This window comes from Belonocnema kinseyi, chromosome 3, assembly GCF_010883055.1.
Source record: "Belonocnema kinseyi isolate 2016_QV_RU_SX_M_011 chromosome 3, B_treatae_v1, whole genome shotgun sequence".
In the NCBI taxonomy this organism is placed as follows: Eukaryota; Metazoa; Arthropoda; class Insecta; order Hymenoptera; family Cynipidae; genus Belonocnema; species Belonocnema kinseyi.
In genome coordinates this window covers 155,940,710-155,965,326 of record NC_046659.1, presented here as the reverse complement: position 1 = coordinate 155,965,326, position 24,617 = coordinate 155,940,710, and the positions used below count along the sequence as shown (strand labels likewise).

Genomic DNA, 24,617 nt, shown 5'->3' with positions numbered 1-24,617 from the left:
GACTGTTTCAATTTCCATGCGTATTATACGAATAGAAATGATATAAAATTTATTAAAATGATCAATGTTTCAGCGCAGCCAAGAATAAAATTTAACGCAAAATAGGAAACAAATATTAAAGTAATCATGATCAATACAATTTGTTATTTATTTTGCAAAATTTTGAAAGGCCTGTGCATGAATGTGGGAGAAATGCAAAGACCGCGCGCTAATATGCGAATGCACAATGAGAGAAAAATACAAAGTCCGAGCGCGTAGCGCGAGATAAATACAAAATCGAGCGCAAAGCGGGAGATAAATGCATAATCAAGTGCGAAACGCGAGAATCAACAATTTCGCGCCATAGGCGCGCTTAAACTCGCGAGCCACGCGCCCAGCGCGCGATGAGAATGTGCCCGCGTAGCTGGCAGATTTTTTTAATCTGATTCATTGACAGTCTGTACTCGAAAAACATTTTGCTGCGCAAAGTTCTCTTTTCAAGATTCGGCCAAGATTCCTTTTTTTCAAGCAATATGCTTGGACTGATCAGGAAATCGTGAAGAAATAGTAAAATATACATAATAAAATAAAATTGAGATTTTCTCAAACTTCACATGTTCAAAACGGGCGATGATCAATTAAGCTCAAAGTACATGTATACTTACGTCAGCGGCAGTCCTTTGTATCTAATAAGGACTGAAATCTGGAATATAATTTTGTTTTCTTTATTTTAGTACTTGAAAATTAACAATAACAAAAGATTTTGGACATTTTCGAATTATAACGATTTCAATGGTATATTCTTTGAGTGCCAAAGCAGAAAATTCCATAATGAATGTTCCGGTTTATGTGAAATTGATGGACAACTTTTCATTATATTTTACTAAAAATCTACTGCAGCAGCTTCAATGCATTGGTGTAATATTTTGCTTAACTTTGGAAATTCCAGAAGCTAAAATTTAGCCAGATTTGAAAACTTATTAACTAACATCATAAATTTGCTTTCTTTTTCAAACATTCGCATTTATTAAAATTACACTTAAATAATTTTGGACTTTCAGTCCAAGAGTATGGATTGTCTCATTCGTAGCTAAATATCGAAACTCATTAACAAACATTATTATTTTTTGTATTTCTTGATAAATTTTTTTCATGAAAGTTACTTTAAAATATTATCTTAACACATGCAAAGGAGAATATAAAGGATTTTTATGATGTCAAATTCACAAATGTCGTTTTGAACGATATCTTCAAAAATTTTTTACAGCGTCCGACACAGAAAAATGCATTTGATTGAGTGTTGAAAAAGACTTTCAAACTGCAGTTGGCAAAATTGGAAAATAATAAAATAATTCTTCCTTTTAAATATAACATGTTTGATATATTACTGAATCTAGATACTTCTAGTCACTTTTAATTTCTTTCAATGAAGTTAAACCTTAACCAAAGCATGCTAATTTTCAACAACAACAAAAAATAATAATATTGATTTTAATCAAATGGTTACATTTTTTACCAATAAAGCTTTTTCAATCAACAAAGAAAGAAAATTGAGACAAAATGTTGAATTGAACGATCGATCCAAAAATTGACCAGTTTTTAAAATTACATAATTTTAAACAATTTTAGGCAAACAATATTAATTTATACATCCAAATTTTGTTATAAAATCTTCTTAAATATGCTCTTAATCTAATCTAATTGATTTATTATTACTTTAATTCAATTATTCTTAACTTACTCAAATTTAATCTAATGCAAATGTTGTTATCTTGGAACTCGATGTTTTCCCGCATATTTTTGAAAAGCCTACAAAATTAAAAAAATTGCCTAAAAATCTTCCAGACTGTATTTTGAAAGTTTTGTAAATTTTATAAAATATTTTAAAAACTAAGTATTCAAATTTTTTAGTTTTCCTACGAATTTTGACAAAAAATTTTTTTCTTTCAAGCCTTTCGAAATGTTCAGAAACTTCTAAATTTTGTGTTCAAAATTTTCAAAAATATATTTTTTGTTCAAAATATTTTTAATTGTGTTCAATTCTTAATTTGTGTTCATATCTGTTTAAAACTTCTAAATATATCTTGAACTTACCAGGTTAGTTTAATTTATTTATTTGCAAATTTAAATATTAGATTAAAAATTTCTTAATTTTCAATACTTTTGTGAAAATTCATGTATTTCATTAAAAACACAGCCACACAAAAAAAGTGTGCGTGTCTGGTAACAAGACATACGTATTCCTATGGATTTTGGGGCGCTGAATTCAAATTCGGTATCAAAAATCACCCATCATGTCATGGTTGAGCCATAACCTCAAAAAATGACGAAAAATCATGCACTGAGGCAAATAAATTTAAAAATAATGCCAGTGATGCAAATTTTCACTTCAAAAACATGTCGACAACTGTGAAGGATCAACCCTTGCCTGATATCAACTTATTTAACATAACTTTACCTGACCTCACTTAACCTGAATTGACAGAAATTTATTGAACTACACGTAAAGCTCTGGAAGCATATTTTCCCAGTAGAAAATGTGTGCTACATAGAATAGGTCAACTCGAGCCTAACCTAGAAATGAATCTAACCTAGCCTAACCTAACCTCACGAAACACAAAATTTAAACTGATTGTGTTGTCCCGTTGTGTTTGCGGTACCATTTGAATTAGCTTGGGCTTAACCTGCAAAGAGGTCAAATCTATCTTAACTTAAAAAAGCCTGACCTAACCTAACCTAACCAAACCTAACCAAACTTAACTTAACTTCACGTAACATAATTAAACTCATTGTGTTGTCCCGTTGTGTTTGCGGTACCGTTTCATTCAGCTTCGGATTAACCTACATAGAGGTTTAACCTATCATAACCTAACAAAACCTGACCTAACATAATCTAGCCGAATGAAATTCAAGCACACGTGTAGCTATGTAAGCGTACGGTTCTTAGTCTTAAATGTATGCTATATTTAATAGGTTAACTCGATCTTAACCTACAAATGAATCTAACTTAACAGAACCTAACGAAATTTTGCTTAACGCAACACAACTTGCAACACAATTTGCGGTACCGTTTCATTCAGCTTCGGCTTAACCTAATTGTAACTCAAATGAGTTTACACTAACTCAAATGAGTAATGTGCGTCTAAATTTTTAACGAACTGTAGTACAATGAAATGAATTTTGTTTTTAGGAAAATCCATTGTTGTTTGGTTTTAAAATTATTCTGTTTTGATTGAAGCTTAAGTTAATAATAAGAAAACAAAAGGCACTAGTAGAAAAACGTCTGAATCTGGTAATATCAAACATATTGTTTTTAAAAAGAAGGATAATTATTTTCAAAATTTGCCAAATTGAAAAATTATTTGAGGGTAATTTTGAGAAATGCAATTGTTTGTATAGAATATACTAAAAAATTACCCTAATGTAATTTTTTTCAGTAAGTTATTGGCCTTTTATTCATATTAATTTTCGTCAGTTGCTTCCTCCTAGCGATTATACTTTTAGTTCAGAATTTTATTATTAGGTTGCAAAATCAACAATTTAATAAAGAAGTTATCCTTTGTGTTTGATATATTCACTCTTATATTATTTGGTAAAAATTAATTCTATTTAGAAAATTATTATTTTTTTAATTAAAAATGTAACCAGTCAATTTTTTGCTAAAAACAGTTGTTTTTTTACAATAAAAATTCAACTACTTGGGTAAAAGTTGATCCACTTTATTAAAAAATAATTTTTTTGTTTCACGGTTAAAATCTATGGTTCAACATTGAAATATTTTGTGGAAAATTTGTTTTTTTATTTTAATTTACCTGAATATGATAGTTTTCCATTTTTTGTTGAAAATTGATCTGTTTTAGTTCGAACTTCGTATTAATTGGTAGAAAGGTAATTTTTAAATCGAGATTTTTTCTTTATTGGTTAAACTGCAACTGTTTGATTATAGGGGAACTCTTTTTTAAAACTTCAAAAATTTGGATGACGTTTTTTTTCTTTCTTGACTGGATGATTCTTATTTGTTGTAAAATTCGTCTTTTTGATAAGAAAACCAAACTACTGGGTTAAAATTTGAGCTATTTTGTTAAAATCTTTGTTTGGTTGAAGATTAATTATTGTTATTTAAAATTATTTTCTTTGTTTCAAAATTAAATTATTTTGTTGAAGATTTATCTTTTTGATAAAAAAATTAATATTTCAGGGTTGGAGGTACAACTGATTTGTAGAAAATTCGTCTTGCAGGTTGAAAATTTGTTTTTTTTTCAATTAAAATTTGACCTACATTGTTAAAAATGCATATATTTGCTTGCATATTCATCATGTTAGTTAAAAATTCAACTATTTTGTTGAAGTATTTATTTGCCGAGAAATGATCTGTTTTAGTTGAAAATAGGTTTATTCATTTGAAAATCCTTTTTTGAAAATTCATAATTATTGGAATAATAATTAATCAGTTTCATACAGAAATTTCCTTTTTGGTTAAAAATTTAAAAATTTGAAGGATTTTTTTTAAATTAAAAATTCTAAAAATTCTATGCCCTATATTTCTTACTCTAAAATATTGTTAATTATTCATGTATAAATTTACAACTTTCGATAGATCAGGCTGTAGAGATGAGCACAGGTCAAAAAAAAATGTTTTTCTTATCTCGCAGTTTTTGGAGAATTAATTTAAAATCAAATTTAAAATGATTTTTTATTGCTTTTGTAACAGTTCTAAAGTTTTATTACAATTTTATTAAAATAGAATAACATATTGTGTATCAATCATACAAATAAAATTGAGATGGTATACATTTTTTATATAAAGACCAATATCGCTAAATCGTAAAAGATTATAAAAATCGTGACTGTTATCTTTAATTCCATTGCTGAATGTAATTTAACAATACTTTAATAATTACCTGTTAATTAATAAAAAAGATGAATTTTCAAATAATGAAACTTAGTGCCTAGCCCTTTTTGTTTATTTTGGTGCTTCGGTACTATTTCTTCTGGAAAAAAGGGTTTGGGACTTAACACAGGAAGGAACGTGACTATATTTTTTTGCACTTCTACATAAATATAATTCTTCTTCTTCACTTGTGATTGGATATATAATTGAACAACTTGATTTTTCTTGGCTTGTTCCCAGCACAAATCCGAACGTCATTGGAATACTGAATATGAATAACAGACATCTTTGTAGAAAATATGCAATAATATAAAACAATAGGGTAGCTTTTATTTTCAAATATTAAATTTTTTCATGCTATCCCCTAGTTTGCTTACATTTTTTGTAGAAATATTAATGTGTAAAATTTGCGTGTGATATGACTAAAGGATACACAACTTTTTCTCGTATCAATAACTTTTCGCGAGAAAAATGCGAAAATCGTTTGTTTTTACTAAAAATCTTGACGATGGGATAAATACGCTTTTTTATAATCTAGAAACTTTCGGCGATAAATTTATTTACTAATTCCAGTCCTTTAAAAAAATTTCATTTTAAGGCCACGTTGATGGTTTTCTTCTAAATGATTAATCATTCCAGTTAAATCTTTCAAAAAAATCGTTAAGTATCGGCGGAAATAAAAGCACATTTGCGATTCTAATGACAATTATGTTTAATTATTACGCCAAAAAAACACATCTTTTATAAGAAAGCCAAATCTTTAATCCAAGACTAAGAATTTAAAAAAAAATGCAGGGGTCGTTTATTCAACAAAAGATGAATTAAATTTAAAAATTTTAAATTTACCCAGAAAAGAGGAATTTCCAATAAAGCACTAAATCATCAACAAAATGAGATTCATTTCTAATGAAAGAGTTGCCTTTTCAACCTACAAAATTTATCTTTCACCAAAAAAGAAAATTTTTCAACAAAATACAGAGTTGAATTTTTAATCCGAAAGTGTTAATTTTGAAAATGAAAATGGAATTTCCCACCAAAGCCCGAAAATATGACTATTCAACAAAAAAGTTAATTTTCAACTTAACCGTCAATTAAAACTGTGAATCTTCGAACCCAAAGATAATTTTTTAGTTTTTATTCAGAAGTTTAACCAACTTTTTAAAAATAATTAGCTTTTCAATGATTTTAAAAGGCTTCAAAAGAATAATAAAATTATCTTCAGATTCCTGGAAAAATTTTTAATCAATTTTTATTTTATGAAATTACTTCAAGGCACTATTTGCAGGAAGATAGACGCATAAAAGAAGGTAAGCATGTGATTGGTAGAGTAGGGTCCCTTATCAGAAGAATTATGATTATTTTGTAGAGCTTTCAAGAAGCAATGTTTTTCTTCTCTTGACTTTTTCACATCGTGCGTTATTTGGCTCGAAATTTTGATTTTAAAAATGTTGAAAATGCTATAACTTTGAGAATTTTCAAACTGCGTTTACTTTTTGAATTTTTATTAAAAATGTATGGTTAACCGGATTTATGGGGTCTTGAAACTTCTCTAAAACTCTCTAAAAATGATGAGAATATAAAAATTTCGATAAGATTTGCAATTTTGTTCGAAATTTTTATTTTGCTTTTATCAATTTTCATCAACGGTTACTCATATCAAATATTAAAAAATTTATTATGTTTAATAATTTGTTTATAACATTATAAAAATTGTCTCTCACTCTAAAATATTATCAATTATATCAATAAAATAGTTATTACATTATATTATATATATCATATTATATTATATAATTTCACAACTTTCGATAGATTAGGATACCGAGATCAGCACAGGTCTAAATTTATTTTTATCTTTTGTTCTGATTCCAAAATTTCTGAAGAAAAAAGAAACAAAAACACATTAAACCTAATTTTTAGTTGGTTGTTTGAACAGGTGCTAAAATTTATTGACGTTTCTTTGAAATGCTAAAAATTTTCTGCAGAAATTATACCAATTAATTAGAGATGATGAAAATTTGGCATATAAAAACGAATAACAGTTAATCTCAAAAGATTATGGAGATCGTGTTACTAAATCTAAGGAGATTAGTAATTATATTTTTGCCCTATAACTGACTAATGAAATATAAATATCTGAGCAGGATGATCTCGACGCTTGAAATGTACAAGATAACGACTGTACGATATATATGTAGCATAAACTCATATAATGAAGCACTTAAATATTAATCGACGAATTGTTGATCGAATTCTTTATAATCGCATTAGTCAGTGATTCCTCTGATTAAAAAATATGAGGATTGCCTATATTCTCATCTTATTATTGACAATTATTCTCAACTGTATTGGTGAACATAATTTAACAATATATCAATAATTTTAAGTGCATTCTTTCAGACAATTTAATCATCATTCTATCCTAATCTATATTTTCTTTTCAACATTATAATTAGTTAAACATTAGCGTCCTCCTGGAACAGGAAGTTTTAGATTTTAACCATGGAAAGAAGTATAATTTTTTAGCTCTCATGCATATAATTATGCCATTTTTGTTGAGGGAATAAGGATGGGTATGTCCCTCTCCGGAACAGAAAAATATACCAGAAGAGGAAATTAAAATTCGATTGAATATACCGAAAGAAAATACAAATTTTAATGTAATCCTATGTTTCTTTTTTCAGAGTTGGGTTCTCAGGGTTCTCAATGTTCTCAGGGTTCACCTGCCAGAACTTCTCCTGTCGGATTTTCTTCTCATGAAGTGTTGTCTCTTCGTGCCAGGTCAAGGTCACCTCCTGCCAGACTTTCTCCTTTACGCGTACTTGGATATGACATTCAAAAGCTTGGATCTATTCGGCTAATTCCCGACACAAATCCGAACCGTCTATTCCAAATTCGAAAATATACTTTTTCTCAAAATTTACCAATTCGATTGAAAGGAAGAAATAAAATACTTCATTCTATGCCAACTGAAGAAACACTGGTATTATCAACGCCCAGTGGTGACATCTTTGCAATACTCACTGACAATAATAGACGCCTTCGTGGAATACATACAAGCAGATACAATGCACCATTTCAGATCTATAAAAGGGTGAAATTAAACATTAACAGCGGTGCAATTGAATATTTGACTCCAGAAGAAATCAGGGAAACTCCCTTAGGCAGCCCAATCTTGAGCAATTTTAAAATAGTATTTGTAGATGACTCGGTTGGTGTTTCGTCGACGCCATTAATTTAATTTGAGCAAAAATGTAGAACTCGAACAGAATTTTCTTTTTGATCTGAAGTAGGATCACATTGTGACAAATAACTGGTAATAAAAATTACGTTAATGAATTATTGTTCTCATCGTCTTCTTTTCTCTGTTTTAAAAACACGCAAAGAAGAATTTATTTCTATTCACTCAGAAAAATATTTAAGAGGACGTCTTATGAAATCCTTTTGTTTAAATTGTCTAAAACCTTAAACCGAATTTTTTTATTTTTATGGTCAAATTATTTCCTATTTTAGCCCGATTTAAACAAAACTACTGAGATGTCGCTATGGAGGTTTTTATGCCGAATATTCTACTTTACAAATTGTTAATATATTTATTTCCACGATTTAACCATCCTATCTTGCATATTGTAGAAAATTCTTCAGCTTGATTCTATGTAAATTTTTAATTAAATAGTTCAACTTTACACCTATAAAAATGAAGTTTTAGTACAAAAGGGTGAATTTTCTATAAAAAAAAAATTTTGACTAAAAGAAAAGACTTTTCAACAAATAAATGAATTTTCAACATTAAAACTGAATTTTCATCAAAATAATTGAATTTTAAACCTACAAAGATGAATCTTCAAATAAACGGTAAACCTTTAGTACAAGAGAGAGTTAACTTCAACCAGATACTGTTGCAAACACTTTTATTCCATTTATTACACTTAATGATAATAATATTAAAGCTGTAACTCAAATAGTTAATGAAATTAAATTTAAGGAATAATAATCAATAAATGAGAACAATTTAGGACATACCCACTATACGATATATGATTTACAGAACTCTTTATAGAATAATGAACTCGGAAATTCGGTAGTCACATTGTTAATCGAATTTTTCATAGCGACATTTATTAGTTTTTACTGTAATTTTAACATATGAGAATCGATACTTTTATCTTATCCTTTGTCATTATCCTCAATTCTATTGGCGAATATGGTTATATAATATGTACATTATTTTTAGGGAAATTTTGAAAGCAATTTTGTCTACATCTTATCCCAATTTCTATTTTCTTTTAAAGTTTATTTGAGTGTCTCTGTAGTTAGTAGGAATTCAATATGAATTTATTCCAGAGATGTGTTAGAGAATTCAAATTCAAAAAGTGAACCTAATGATACGAAGTTAGCAAATTTTTTGTAAGAAAATTAATTTTTGACAAAGAAGTTAAACTTTTAAACAAGTTTTTAAATTTTTAAATTAATAAAGTTACATTTTTAAGCAAGAAGACTTTTTTCTGGAAAAAGTGTTTGGTATTTGACACGGGGAGGAATTTGATAATCTTTTTTTTGCATTCCTGCATATAATCATTTATTGTCTGTTTTAGAACTTTTTATTCTCCTGAAAAGTTTCATCCTTCTTCTAATCCTCTTCATCTGGGTTTACCTGCCAGAGCTTTTCAGACTATGTATTGCTTTGGCTGTGTATTTTATGCTGTTTTGGTTATTAAATTTATGTCATGCTAAATTCCTACCATACTGACAATGAAACAAGAGGAATAATAGACAGGGGTGTGATCCTCTTTTACAAGAGGGCGACTTCACGCAAAATATAATACAGATTCTTCGAATTTCTATGCCTGTATAAATATTTTTAAAAATACAGTGAAACTCTTGCTTCGCCCTCCCTTCTATAGCCCTTCTGAGAATTGACGCCGCGCCGCTGGTAGGTATAACAGGAGGTGCGCGGGGTCGGCGGTTGTCACTCTAGCGATCACTGAGGTGTGAACAAACAAAAGCGGAGCGGGCTATAATAAGTTAGTTCCCAACCACCGTCAGCCCCAAAATCCGCGCTGTGAAAGAGTTTCACTGTAAATAGAAAATTCGTTTTTCAAAAAGCAGTTGAATTTTTAGTTTTTGAGTTAAAGTAAATTTAAGCTGGACCAATCAGGAGCACGGGATAAACAGCTGAGCGTGTGTGAGCGGGGTCTAATGTAGTGTAGTGTCCGCTGTTCTCTCGTCGCTAACACCTCCACGGCTCTCCCTTCAATAGCACTGCGTTGAGTCTAGGCGACAAAAGGGTCCCCGCTACCTTTTTAATTTAGATGGACTGTGACAAGTGTTTTTTATGAATTTTAACCCGCTGAACACGAATATCGGGTCTCAAAACGTGGGCATTCGATAAAAACCGGAGTGCGGGGGGAGGTCAAATTTTGCACAAATCTAATACCGTCTTTGATCATAATGTAAAAATTATTTCGGAAGTTATCGTGTCATTAGACTACAGACAGACAGATCAAGAGGCAGATATTTTCGTAAAACCTATTTTTCTGACTCATGGGGTCTCAAAACATTGAGAATTGAATAAAACTCGATAGGGGGAAAATGACACAAAACTTCCCGCCAAAATGTGGGTTCTGTTGAAAAATGGTGAAGAGCAATTTTGTAGGTTTATTAGAGGAGAGAAATTTTCCTGTGGACCATTTTACCGTGATTTGGGCTGTTTGGTTGTAAATTTGAATTTTCGATTTTAATATTTCATTTGTCACGTTTAAAATGAAAACTATTATTTCTATTGACAAATAGTACAGAAACATTTTATAGAACTTTTGGATACAAATAATTTTGATCTTTTGCCTTTTCACTGTATCTTGCGTCGTTTCACGGTAAAGTTGAATTATTACGTGTTTCAATTTGATTTTCCATGTCTAAAACAATAAATATTAGCAGTAGAAGGCTGGTTAAAGTGTTTGATTTTGTTTATTTTTTTTTTATATTGTATAAATTGTAAAACGTAGTTTTTAATTTTAATCAAGTTCGTAAAAAGCATATTTTTCGTAGCTTTGCCTACTTTGAATCTATGTTATGTTCCTTCAACGGAAAAAATTAATTTTTTTTTAAATAGCTGTAGAACTTAATTTCATTAATCTATTAGTATTAATTTATCATATTATTTAAATAACCTCACATTTCTCGTTAGTTGGACGTTTGCGGACTTTTGATTTTAAACGGAAAAAAGACCCGACAGCTTCATCCAATCATTAATGCGGGTTTTCTGACAAAAGTAGTTTGAAGTTGATTTAATTAGTTTTGAGAGTGTTTCGAGAATTAACCGAAAATGGCGCCATGCGCTTTTTAATAATTGGATTTGAAAAAAATCAAGGACGCTCTTAAAAAAATATCTGACCTTAAAAAAATTTCCGGATATTTCCAGGTTTTTCGAGTTGGGGTAGATACCCTGTAATAATTAAATCGTAGTGTATGTTAATTTCTTCATGTTGAAGTTTATTAAGATCAAATTCGCTAAAACCAAGTTTTAGCTTCAAATTCGTACTTTGTGTCGTAAATCTGAAAGTTCGGGTACCCAGTAATCGAAGAAGGTGATAAATGGATACTTGAATTCATCACCTCAATGCACTTTAAGTTTATTATACAGACACTTCGAGTTATTCAAATAAAGAACTTTGAAATGTAGATGGATAATGATATTAGAGAAACTATCAGGGCTCGCACTCATGCTACTATCGTTTCAATTTAACACTTACTTTGGGTAGCGTCACTATTTTTCTACTATTTTAAAAATAACACTAATTTAAGAAATTTTACTTAACTTTTAATAGAACGCTATTTGATATTTTTAATAATTATAATAAATCATATTAAAAAAAAAGTTTTCAAGATAGAATTTTTCTTGAATAGAAACAAAATATTAAATTTGTTTGGATATAGTTAATAGAACCCTTTTTAAAGAATGAAAAAGAAACCATCATCATCAATCGCGATTATCAATCGGATTTTACATTTCACGTACTAAAAATTATTCTTGCGTAACAGTTCTTTTGTTTCTTGTTAAAATCGTTTCTAAATTAAAATTTTTTTAAATGTTTTAAAATCTTTTTGTCGAATATTCTCTTAAGGTACACTTTTTAAAGTGAAAGTAATTTTCCTGAAAATTGTAGCCAAATTTATGTATTCTCTTAAAACCTTTCAGAATTCTTAAAAAGCTTATAATCTTTTTGTTGAAAATCCACACAGATTTACGTGCATTAAACGAAATTAATTTATAATCTATGTATTAATTGATTAATTTTAGAAATATTCATTAATATTTGAAAACCTTTATAAATATTATGTTCAAATTGATTTTTCAGAATAAAAAATCATTTGAAATTTTCCCAGGAACCTGAAAATTTTTTTATTATTATTCTCAATCATAAAAAGCCCTTGACGAGCTTAAAAATGTTAGTTCAAAATATTTAAAATATAAGTTTAAAAAAATTTTTTAGAAATCTTTCTCAATTTAAAATAATTATTTTCGATATTTTTTAAAATTGGAAATATTTTTTTAAATATTGGGATTTTTTGAAACCATTACAATCTTCAAAATTTGTGTGATAATATTCTAGATTCTGTTTCGAAGATTTTTAAAAGCTTATGAAATATTTTTAAATATTTTGGTATATTCTTTTTAAATTAATTTTTTTGCAAATTAAAAGTCACTAGCCTTTTATTGAAAAATCTGATATTTTTCTACTTCTTAGAGACTTTGAAAAATTCCAACAGAACTAATTCCATTAGCCACAATGCCCTTCCACTTGGATAATTTCCCAATAGGTAAGAATTTGTTGTTTAAATTATTTTATGAATGAATTAACGATTTTGCTGCTACTAAAGATATGAACATAGTTTTGCTGTGACAAAATCTGAATAAATAAAGTTTATTTATGTTGAAAATAGCTGCATTTTGAGGAAAGAAAAGGCTAACAGTTAAAAGACCTGAATTTAATTTGTTTAAGCCATTAAAAATGTTAACAGGAATTTAAAATAATGTTGAAAACTTTTACTCGACAGTAATTTTAGTGCATTAAATGTAAATTAAAAAAAAACTACCTATTCCATTACAGTTAAAAGTTAATTTGTTTATTAATAATGTACCAGAAAATAGTTAATATTGAATAAGTCGAAATCAATTAATATTTTTGCATATATCATGACAAAAATGATTTGAAATAAAAAATCTGAGTCTTTTCAATCCTCGACAAAGCATTTTGGTTATTAATTACCGCATGGAAAATAGTTTAAAAAATTTACATTTCAATAAAAGAGATTTCTTAAAGAATTTTACAATATTTTGAAAATAGGATAGGATTTTAGAAAGGTATCCAATATATTAATGATACTTAAAATATTTACAGAAATTCCAACGGATTTCTAGAAAACTTTAGGAAATAAATTAATTTAAATTTTAAGGAGCTTCAAGTATTTCTAATTACTTTTACAAATTTCAAAGGCTGTCAAAAAAATTGAAAGAGTTTCTACGTGTTTCAGTGATTTAAAATATTTCAAGGCAATTCTATAGATTTTAAGTTATCATTAAGATTTATAGGGATTTTAAAAGCTTGCCGAGTTTTGAAGAATTTTTTTATGATTTCAAATATAATATTTATATTATAAACTAAAGAAATCCCTGACATTTTTTAAGTGATTCTAATATGCAGAAACAGATTTCACATAAGATTTACAAATTACATTCTTTCTCAAAATGTTTTTTTTTTCTACTAAAATCTTGATTTATGTCAGAAATGACGCGAGCTTGCTACGTGCTTCGTATCTTGAGAGTAAGTTCGTGACAGAACGTAACTATATCTCATGGCCTTATCACCTCTGAAAAATTAGAGGTTTTCATATTCTGTTTTTATGTTTTTTCGAGGCATCGATTCGAGAAATAAAAATACTTGTCACTTTCTTTTCTAGAAATATTATGTTCGAAAAGCATTAATCATAACTAAGAACATTTAATGTTTAAAGTCAAAGTTTCCTAAATTATACAATTTTAAATTTTTATTATGGAAACAATTTTTATTCAACGTTTAAATTGATTGTAATTTTTCAAACAAAAATCTAATTCTCCATCATTTTTACCATTCAAGTAAAAAAATGCAGTTGTAATCCTTTAAAATTGCTTTATTCTAGAAAAAAAAATAAAAATAAAAAGTAGTTTTAAATGCAGAATTAAAAACGAAAAAATATTTATTACCAAACGTTGGAAAACAGAAAAACAAGAATTCGTCAAAAACTAGCAAAAATTGTATTTACCAAGAACTGTGATATTCAACTTTTTTCTATACACAAGTCATAATGATTTGGGTAATACTTAGGGGTAAGAAAAACATATCACACCCAATTACCAGATGAAAGCATCATGAAATTGACATAATTGGAAATTAAAAAAAAGTAACTAAATAAAAATATTTTAAATTGTTTTTGGTCAAGTACTTTTATTTAATGTGTCTTGGCGAAGACAGCAAAGGAGATTTATAGTACACATAGCTTCAACCCAACCAAAATAATACGGTTCGAAAACAAGTATTTACTTATACTTATAACATATTTCTATGCAAATCAAGAGGAGCGAAGATACCTCCTGCCAAAAAATAAAAATTACTAATCTTAATACTAAGAGAACAGCAGTGATGCAGTACAAAAATTGCTACAGCTTTGGCCACATCAAAGCTCACAAGTACAGGTCTCAACGATCACAAAAGAAAACCACAAGGGTGTCAGCGTTGAGGTTTGAATTAATTATTTATGAGAAGGTTATGAAGAAAAGAAAAAAAAGTCCATTCTTCCAGAAAGGAATACAAAAAGCCCAGCAAAGAAGGAAAAATGTCAACAGGAACATTTATCGAAAAGGAGTCAAGGCTATTGAAATTAGAGATGGTGTGACAATAACATCCTCAAAAATAAAACAAACATAGGACAGGAGTTTCTTATGCAAAAAACGAATTAAATTTCGACAAATCAGAAAACTATAAAGCAGCAACAAGACACCCAATAACAACAGAAAATCCAATAGGATGAAAGTTTCTCTGATTAAGGCTTCATTACACTAATCACTAAAGGAAATAATGAACTTGAGTCGTGCACAATCTAGGTTCCAACAAGAGGCGGACAGAAGAAAGCTGAGCAGACCTTGGAATATATAATATTAATACAAATTATCATAGGAGACTTTTATGCAAGATATCCAGTCGTGGGGTCCAATAGCACTAACTGCACAGCAAAAATTATAAATAAGCAATCATGTTTCCCTAGTCAAATCCCGCTTTAAGATCAATAAATAATACCACTCATTTCCCATACCTTCTGTTAAAGCTCCTACTTATCAGATAACTAAGTACCTAGATGTCTGTCGTTCCCACCCCCTTCTTCACCAAGTACCACCATAGTTGTCTTAGGTGGAGGGGAGGTGATACCCCTACTTGGCGCATCGCCGCAACTTCTTTTCTTTCTTTCCTTCCTCATTTCCCCCCACCTTTCCTCACCACACCTACTAGAGCTCCTAAGAACTAATTTAATGGGTAATAATTTGAAAAAATCTGGCCATTGCGAATCCGCATCAGTAATTTGGTGATTGTGAATTCTCTTTTGTTAAAGCTCCTTTGACTCTAAAAAACATATTATCATGACGTATCTTCGACTTTTCTACATTATATTTAATAATTTTATATCAAATGTATTCTCCTTTTTTTCGTCTCCGGTTTCATTTTTTTAACTCAATTTTTTTATTCCTAATGTTATTTTTTACGAATAAAAGACAATATGCTCGTTCTGTCTAAAAATTATTATTAATAAATTTGTCGACCTTTTTTGGCTAAGCAACTTTTGAATTTTATTTTTGTTTACCTCGTGTTGTTTTTCAAATAACTTAATTTTTTAAAATAAAGAAAAAATACGCGTCCTATCAAAAAATTTTGATTACAAATTTGTTTGTTTTGTGTCGTTTGCCAACAATTTCCTTTTTCCAACCGTAATATTTTTTTTTTTTAAATAAAACAAAAACTAGTTGCCCAATAAAAAAGTGAGCAATAACAAAAATTGTGGATCCTTTTTTAATCCATAATTTTGGTCTATCCATCTTTTATCATATTTTTCTTAGTTTGGCCGTTATATGGAATAGATTATTGTTTTCAAAATTTATCGTGCTCAAAGACAGATATACATAATACATACATACATACATACATGCATACAAACAGATAGACAGACAGACATGCAGAAAGACACATTCGTGAAAACCTGTTTTTCGGGTTCAAGGTATCTCAAAACTTGGACATTTGACAAAAAATTAGGGGGTCAGATTTTGCAGAAATCTAATACCTTCTCTGATGAGAATGTAAAAAATTCAAGATAAGTATTTCATTTAACAAATACAAAAATAACACTTGATTCCGAAGTAAATTATGCGAAGAAATTAATTTGTCAAAGTATACTTGTATTTCTAAGATTAATTATACTCGTATATGTGTTTTGTCTTTCTCTCATATTATTATAGTAAGAGTATTATCATTATGATACTCAGACCATATTGGCATAAAGTCTCTAGAAAATTGAAAGATTTTTACTCTCTAATACATTGCATTGCGAATAAACGGGTTCAGTAAGTGCTTGCTGAATGCACTTGAGTAAAGCTGGTGAATCGCTTTTCGCATTAAAACGTTTCAATGGAAAATCTTCCATGAGAAAAAATTATGAGATAGAAGCAGCTAAGTCGGCGTTAAACCTTAAAGGCTTAAAAATTCCGAGTATTGAGATAAGACTACTTATGGACTTTGCTTTCAATCTCCATCGGTAATCTGATTTGGCGATCTCTTTATAAAATTTTCATATGCAGCTTTCAGAGCTTTATAATTTATAATGTCATCGTTTACGAAGCTCGTAAAAAGAATTTTGTAATCAATTTTCAGGGCCACCACAGAGTCAGTTAAGTCAATTTCAGTCACTTTTCTTCCCCAATCACTTCCTAATCCCTTTTTAGGGTTTCCTACCCCAGGGAAGAAGCCTTTACAGTTTTAGTCAGGAGTTTAGCCGTCGTACTTTTTTCAAGCAGAGGAAGTGAGCGAGAATGAGTAGAGGGACTATGGTAAGTGAGGGGACATGAAGAGGAAATTCATGCTCAATAAGGGGAAATGAGGCGTGGGAAATCAGAGGAAGTAAGGGGAAATTAGGGGTGGGAAATCAGGGGAAGCAAGTGGGAAATGAGGAAAGGGATGTAGGAAAAGTGATGGGAAATAAGGGGAGAGGGCGTGTCTGAAGTAAAGAGAAAATGAGAGGAAGAAAAGAAGGGGCGATAGGGGAAATGGGGAAAAGGAAAGAAGTGCCTCAGGGGAAATAAGGGAAACTTAGGGTATGGAATTGAGAGACAGGAAAGAACTTCCTTAGGGGAAATAAAGAAATCTTAGGGTCCGGTATTGTGGATGGAATAGTGGAAGTGAGTTCCGAAAAGTAGATGAAGTGGTTGAAGCAGGGGTGGTGGGGAAAGAGGAACTAGGGTGAATAGGGGAAATTAAGTTATGGTTTCGAAAAGGAAGCTGGCGAAGCAAAGAGAAAGAGAAGTGGAGGAAGAAGAATATGTGCAGCGGGTGAAAGAAAACGTTTAGTGTTGAGTTTTAATTTTAGATAAATTTGACTTAAAATGATCAATCTAGCTAAAATTCAGACAAATTTGATTGAATGCACCATTTGTATGTCCCTATTAGGTGACTGTCAGAGTCAAGTCTAAAAATCCTTCCAATTTTACTTGAACTCATCTCAACTTTTCTTGAATTCAGACACATTTTTTCTGAATGGATTAACTTTCATTTCTCAAATTCAGACCAATTTTCTTAATTAGTCTAATTTCAAGTATTCTCTGCCTGAATTTTAGATTTTAAGCTTAAAAGGACAAATTTTTGCGAATGAACTAATGTTGAGTCCTAATTGACTGAATTTTAGAAGTGAGTCTTTAATCCAGATGAATTTTTTTGAACGGACTTATTTCGATTCTTTACTATCTGCATGTCAGAATTCAGTCTTAAATTGAGAACAAGTTTACTCAAAACCAGATTAACTTTCCTCAAAGCAATATACATTTTTCTGATTGAAAACATTTTAATTCCTTAAATTTAGCTCCATTTTTCTCGAATTCATACAAATTGTACTGAATGCACTACTTTGGTTTAGCTGATTAGTTGAATCTTAGAATCAAGTCTCAAATTTAGACAAATTTTACTTGAAATTAGATCAGCTCTACGTAAAACCAGGAAATTTTGTTTGAATTGACAAATTTTACTTCCTCTACTATAGATTAATTTCCCTTGTATTTAGAACAATTTTTTTGACAAGTCTAATTGTAATATTTTATCACTTAAATTCAAGAATTAAGTGATAAATCCAAAATAAATTTTACCTAAAATCATCAATTTTGCTTGAATGCGGAAAATTCTTGCCGAATAAACTATTTTTAAATTCTTATTAGATGACTCTCAGAATCGTGTTCAATATTAATACTAATTTTACCTTAACTCCGATCAACTTTTTTAGAATAAAGACAGATTTTTCTGAATAGCCCAATTTTAATGCCTTAAATTTTATTGATGGACTAATTTTGAGTCGTCATTTACTTTAATTTCAGAGTCGAGTCTTTAATCCAGCAAAAATTTTGCGAATGGACTAATTTGAATCCTCTACTACCTGAATTTTAGAATTGATCTTTAAATTCTTAAAATCAGATCCAAAATTTCTCTCTTATTCACACAAATTTTTTTAATTTATCAAATTTTAAGCCTTCATTACCTGAATTTTGGAGTTGAATCTTAAGTTCAGACCAATTTTTCTTCAAATCATTCATTTTGCTCCATTCGAGACAATTTTTCTAAATTCATTGACAATTTTTATTGAGTAGTCTAATTTTAGGTACTCATTACCTGAATTTCATAATTAAATTTTTAATTCAGACCAATTTGTCTAAATCTGCTGATTTCAAGTCCTTCGTTAGCTGATTTCAGAATAGACTATTAGATTCTGATCAATTTAACTCAAAATGAGACCAAATTTGCTTAAATCCAAATAAATTTTAGGTTCTTATTTCAGAATATAATCTTAGATTCAGATTAATTTAACTTAAAATGCTTTTTATAATTTATATTAACTTTACTAGAATTCAGATCAATATTTGCTGAATTTCAGTTCATCTCTGAATTTAAGTACATTTCCGAATTTGGTGTGAAGTATTTTTTATTGTCTAATTCCTGTGAATTAGATCAGTTTTGTTTAAATTCAGATAAATTTTACTCATTTTGAGATGTCGTGCGCTGACTTTTAGATTTCAGTTTTACGTTCAGACAAATTTTTCTTAATTTAAAACTAACCATATATTAATATAACAATTGCAGCTATTCTTTTCTAGTGTGAAATAGAAGATGCTAAATTGTTTTAATTGAGTTTTTCTACGACGAATACAAATTGAAAGGAAATTTCCACTTTGTTATAAATATTGGACAGATTCTAGAAAACTTTCACCAGTGCTGCAAGTATTAAAGTAGAGCCTTACAGAGACTAACTTTGTTCCGTCACGTCTCCTTTACATTAAAATCTCGTTTTTCTCCTTTCAGAGTCTTCCTTGTACCACGAGTTTCATATTAGCAATATTATCTTTTTCCAATTTTCTGACGTGCTTTTTAGCGTACAACGTGAAATATGAGCTCAGAAAATGAACGATATTAATTTTTTTATTACTTTGTAATACATGTATTTTTATAACCGCAAATATTTTTAATATTAAAAATAAAATTAAAGATCGTTATTTTTCTTTTATTTTTAAAACTTAATTTCTTTCAAAAATATTTATTGTATTTTAAAGTTTTAATTTGACAAAAAATTAGTTTTCTACAGATTAGTTGACTTTCCTACAAAATAGTTTAATTTTCTACCAAAGTGTTAAATTTTCTACAAAGAAGTAGAATTTTTCAATATTAATTAATTTATGTAAAATAGTAGAATTTTTAACACAGATGCATTTCATACAAAAAAGTACAATTTTCTACCGAACAGTTGTATTTTAACTAAGTAATCAAACGTTCATTTGAAAAAATTAATTTTTAAAAGCAAAAACAATTTTTTTAAAGCAGTACAGTTTTCAGCAAATGAGATCAATTTCCGCTGAAATTATGAATTTTCAATCAAGAAGATTCTTTTTGAATTGAAAAGACGTATTTTCAACCAAAAAAATTTTCACCCAATTAGTAAAATTTGCTTAAATAAGATTAATTTTTCAGAAGAAAGACGAATGTGCAACAGAAGAAATTAATTTTTGAACAAATATTTAAATTTTTGAACCAAAGACATTAATTATCAAAAAAATGAAAGACTTATATTTTATTATAAACAACAAAAATTTGAAGCAAGAAAAATAATTTTCTAACAAATATATTAATATTATACGAAAATGTTGAATTTTCAAAGTAAACAGATGAATTGCCTGCAAACGATTTTAAACACGTAATTCAATACTGAGTAAAAATATTAATTTTTAACAATAAAAAATCATTTTTATGAAAGTAGCTTAATTTGTATCCAAAAAGATAGATGTTTCATTAAAATCATGAATTTCAACAGATAATTAAATTTTAAACCAAAAAGATCAATTTTCTATCAAGAAGTTGAACTTTTTTTTTACTAAAAGAGACGTATTCTCACCAAAAACAGAAATTTGTAATCAATTAGTTGCATTTTCAACCAAAGAGGTTAATTTGGTACAAAAAAGACATATTTTTAACAAGTTATGTTAATTTTCAACCAAATATTTGAATTTTCAAGCTAAAAATATAAATTATTAAACAAAAATGTTATACTTAAATTTTTATAAATAACAACAATTTGCAATAATAAATTAAACTTTTACATAATAGTTGAGTATTCTACAAAAAGTTTAATTTTCGAGCAAATTGTGGAATTTTCAAGATAGACGAATTCTCCATTAAAAATTTAATTTTCAACCAAGTAATTAAATGTTAAAATAGAAAAATTATTTTTTGATAGTAAAAACTGATTTTCATCAAACTAGTTTAATTTTCAACCAAAGTGAACTAGTTGAACTTTAACTAAAAAGGATAATTATTTAATCCAAAAATGTGGATTTAAAAGAAAGGTCATTTTTAACCACGCAAATGCATTTTTATCTATAAAAGGTAAAATTTCTGCAAGAAGAGATTAATTTTTGAATCAAAAGGTTCAATAAGATAGTGGCATTTTAAAGAAATTTGTTCAAGGCGATGTTTCAACCGAAAATGATGAATTTTCAACAGAATTGTTGAATTTCCAACAAAATAATTGAATTTCAAACCAAATGTTACCATGTTTACTAAAAAAGGTGAATTCTTACAATGAAATTTAATAATAAACTTTTCAACAGAAAAAAATTAAATTTCAATTTGAATTTAGAATTATTCAAAATAATTAAAATAAATAATAGAATTTATTTTAAATTTTAAATTTGCAGACCTAAAAATATTTTACGCAAGAATTGGTTTTGATTACTTCACCCCCAATGCAATATAAGACACTATGGGAACATTTTTGAACTCCTGCCCCAATAAAAGAAATTTACATAAATTGTTGACGGACTTTTGGGAAGAAGCTTCTAAAAAATCTGTTAAATGTTACGATCAAATTCGAACAAAAATCTCTGATTCACAAATTTTAGAATTTCGGATGAGAGCTCAAATTATTTTTAAAATAAAATATGACATTACCCATTAGAGGTTTTCTGCATTATTATTTTCTGTTTCACGTGGGGCTTATATTAAAGAGACATAACTTTTTACCTTCCGAAAAAGCTTTATTAGCAAATATTCATAAAAATAATAAGTCCTTTTAAGAGGTACGAAGTTTCCAACTAAAGTCATTTGTAGCTTGATGATCAAAAAATGAGGGCGTTCCCTAATTGCTCGTAGAGTAAAAAACTTGTGAGATTGTTTGGTCTCTTTTAGTGAAATTTAGAAATTATATTTTAGTTGCTTTCATTAAATTTTCCTTTTTTTATTCAAGCCAGAAAGAAAAGTGCTGCATTTTTATAATTGAGCAAAATTAGCCTCAAATCCCACCTAGCAATTTTATTTGTTTGGAAAATATTTTAATCTCTGACGCGGTAACATTCACAAATTGTAGGAAATTCTTTTGATGAAAAATGACAAAATTCAAAGAATGACACATTTTTTACGGTATTCAGAAAAATTGCAAAGCTTTTTAGTGGTTTCATGGGAAGATTTCTAAGGATTACCTGTTCTTCTGAATAACTTTCATAAACTTTAAATAATATAAGGGGCTTTCATGAGATTTTAGAAGGATTCAAGGGATTAAAGAATTTTTGGGGTAGAATTTCAAAGGATATAAAAAGATTTTAAGAGTTTGAAGGAATCACCTAGTACTGTTTCAGAGAAAATATCGAATTTTTCAAGGAATTTTACAAGAAATGAAGGAACTTCAAGGAATTTTAAGAATTATAACCAATTGCCAGGGATTTGATAGGATTTTAAGAGATTTTAAAGTCTATTAAGATGTTTGGAAATGGTTTAAAATAAATGACGGGATTTCCAAAGACTTGATGTGTTGACGAATTATTTTCATAAACATCAAACAATATCATGGGATTTTATGGGAATTTAAGAGGTTTTAAGGATTTTTCAATTATTTTAAGGGATTAAAAATGTTCTGGGGTAGGATTTCAAAGGATATAAAAAGATTTCAAGAGTTTGAGGGAATCACCTAGTACAGTTTAAGAGAGAATATAAATTTTTCAAGGAATTTTACAAGATTTTAAATAAATTTGTTTAGTTTTAGGTACTAAGACCGATTTCCAAGGATTTCATGGGATTTTAAGAGATTTTGCGGGATGTTAGGATATTTCGAAATGTCTCAAAAGATATCACGTGATTTCTAAGGATTTCCTGTTCTTTCGAATTATTTTCATATACTTTAAAGAATAGTAGGGACTTTCACGATATTTTATTAGGATTTAAGGGATTTAAAATGATTTCAAGGGATTAAAATTTTTTAGGGTAGGATTTCAAAGGATATCAAAAGATTTCAAGAGTTTGTAGAAATTTTCTAGTACAATTTGAGAGAGAACATCAATTTTTTCAAGTGATTTTACAAGATTTTAAGGAACTTTATTGAGTTTTAGGAATTGAGACTGATCTCCAGGGATTTCATAGGATTTTAAATTATATCAAGACATTTCAAAATGGTTCAAAATGAATGACGGGATTTCTAAGGAATTGATGTGCTTTCAAATTATTTTCATAAACTAAAAAAATTATGAGGGGATTTCGTGTAAATTGAAGAGATTTTAAATGATTTCGAGGGATTAAAAAAGTTTTAGAGTAGGATTTCAAAGGATACAAAAAGATTTTATGAGTTTGAGGGCATTACCTAGTTCACTTTCAGAGAGAATATCAATTTTTTCAAGCGATTTTACAAGATTTTAAGGCATTTTGTTGAGTTTTAGGAAGTAATGCCGATTTTCAAGGTTTTCATAGGATTTTAAAGATTTCATGGTATATAAAATGATGTAAAACGATTATTACAAAAATAATTCCAAAAAATTTAAAGAATTTGAATGAATTACCTAGTACAATTTTGGAGATATTTTTAATTCTTTCAAGGGATTTTACAAGATTTTAAAAACTTTAATGAGTTTTAGGAACTAAGCCCAATTTCCAAGGATTTTATGGAATTTTAAGGGATTTCATGGGATATTAAGACATTTGAAAATATTTCAAGAGTTTCGTTAAAAATGTAACTATTCAGTTAAAAATGAACTTTTTCGTTGAAAAATCCAATTTGCGGGTTTAAAATTCAACAGTTATTTTAGGAAAGTCGTATATTTGGCGTAAACATTTAACTGTTTTCGAAATTTTTGTTCAAATGGAAGATGTTTGACCTCTTTGTTAAAATTTTTTTTTTTTCTTGAATATTTATAATTTTAGTGAAATGTTCAAATTTTTTGACGATAATTTTTTTTTTCTCGAAAATTTGACCGTTTGGTTGGAATTTCAACATGTTAGGTGCAAAATTCAACTATTTGGTTGCAATTTTTACTATTTTGTTGAAAAGGAAATTCGCAAGCACCTTTAAAATATGACAAGAAATTTATTTAAATTTAAACTGATTAAATTTCTTTTTTTTTAAATTATATTTAGTGTGAATGAAGTTAATTAAAGAAACTGCACTTTACTTTGAGTTCTTCGATAAAAGTGTACTTTTCTTGAATAAAGTTTCACGAAATTGCCTTCATACGAAAACGAGGTTAAACTTATGAACTCTTTCCTGCATATTGCATTGACTCGAAACCACTCAGAAAATCGGACCTGGTTTATATGTGAGTATACATAAAATATAAAGAAATCCATTGTAATTTTCCTCTTATATTAGTATTAAGTGATGTGAAAAAATTTGGTAATAAAAATGCATTCGTTTATTTAAAATGTGTGATTGAAAATTTTTGCATCGTTTTATTAACAGATTATTCTTTCGTAAATTATTTATGAAAAATAAATGAAAATTTTACGGTATAGTGAAAAATATAATGTAATTGACGATAATATTCTCCACATCATTCAATTTCACATTATCGCTAATTTATATCATTTTCCAATAAATAAATGCCGATTTATCCCTTCTCTACATTGTGAATTTTTATGATTTTGAATTTGATTTAGAA

General features: G+C 28.4%; 1 protein-coding gene across 1 annotated transcript in view; it reads right to left on the bottom strand.

Annotated features, from left to right (window-relative positions):
- Positions 1 to 8,196: 8,196 nt before the first annotated feature.
- LOC117170081 overlaps positions 8,197 to 24,617 on the bottom strand; it is a 44,996-nt gene continuing 28,575 nt past the window's right edge. Inside the window, exon 3 of the mRNA XM_033356604.1 lies at positions 8,197 to 8,235. Within this exon, the coding sequence (XP_033212495.1) occupies positions 8,197 to 8,235 (39 nt within the window). The remainder of the gene's footprint in view (positions 8,236 to 24,617) is intronic.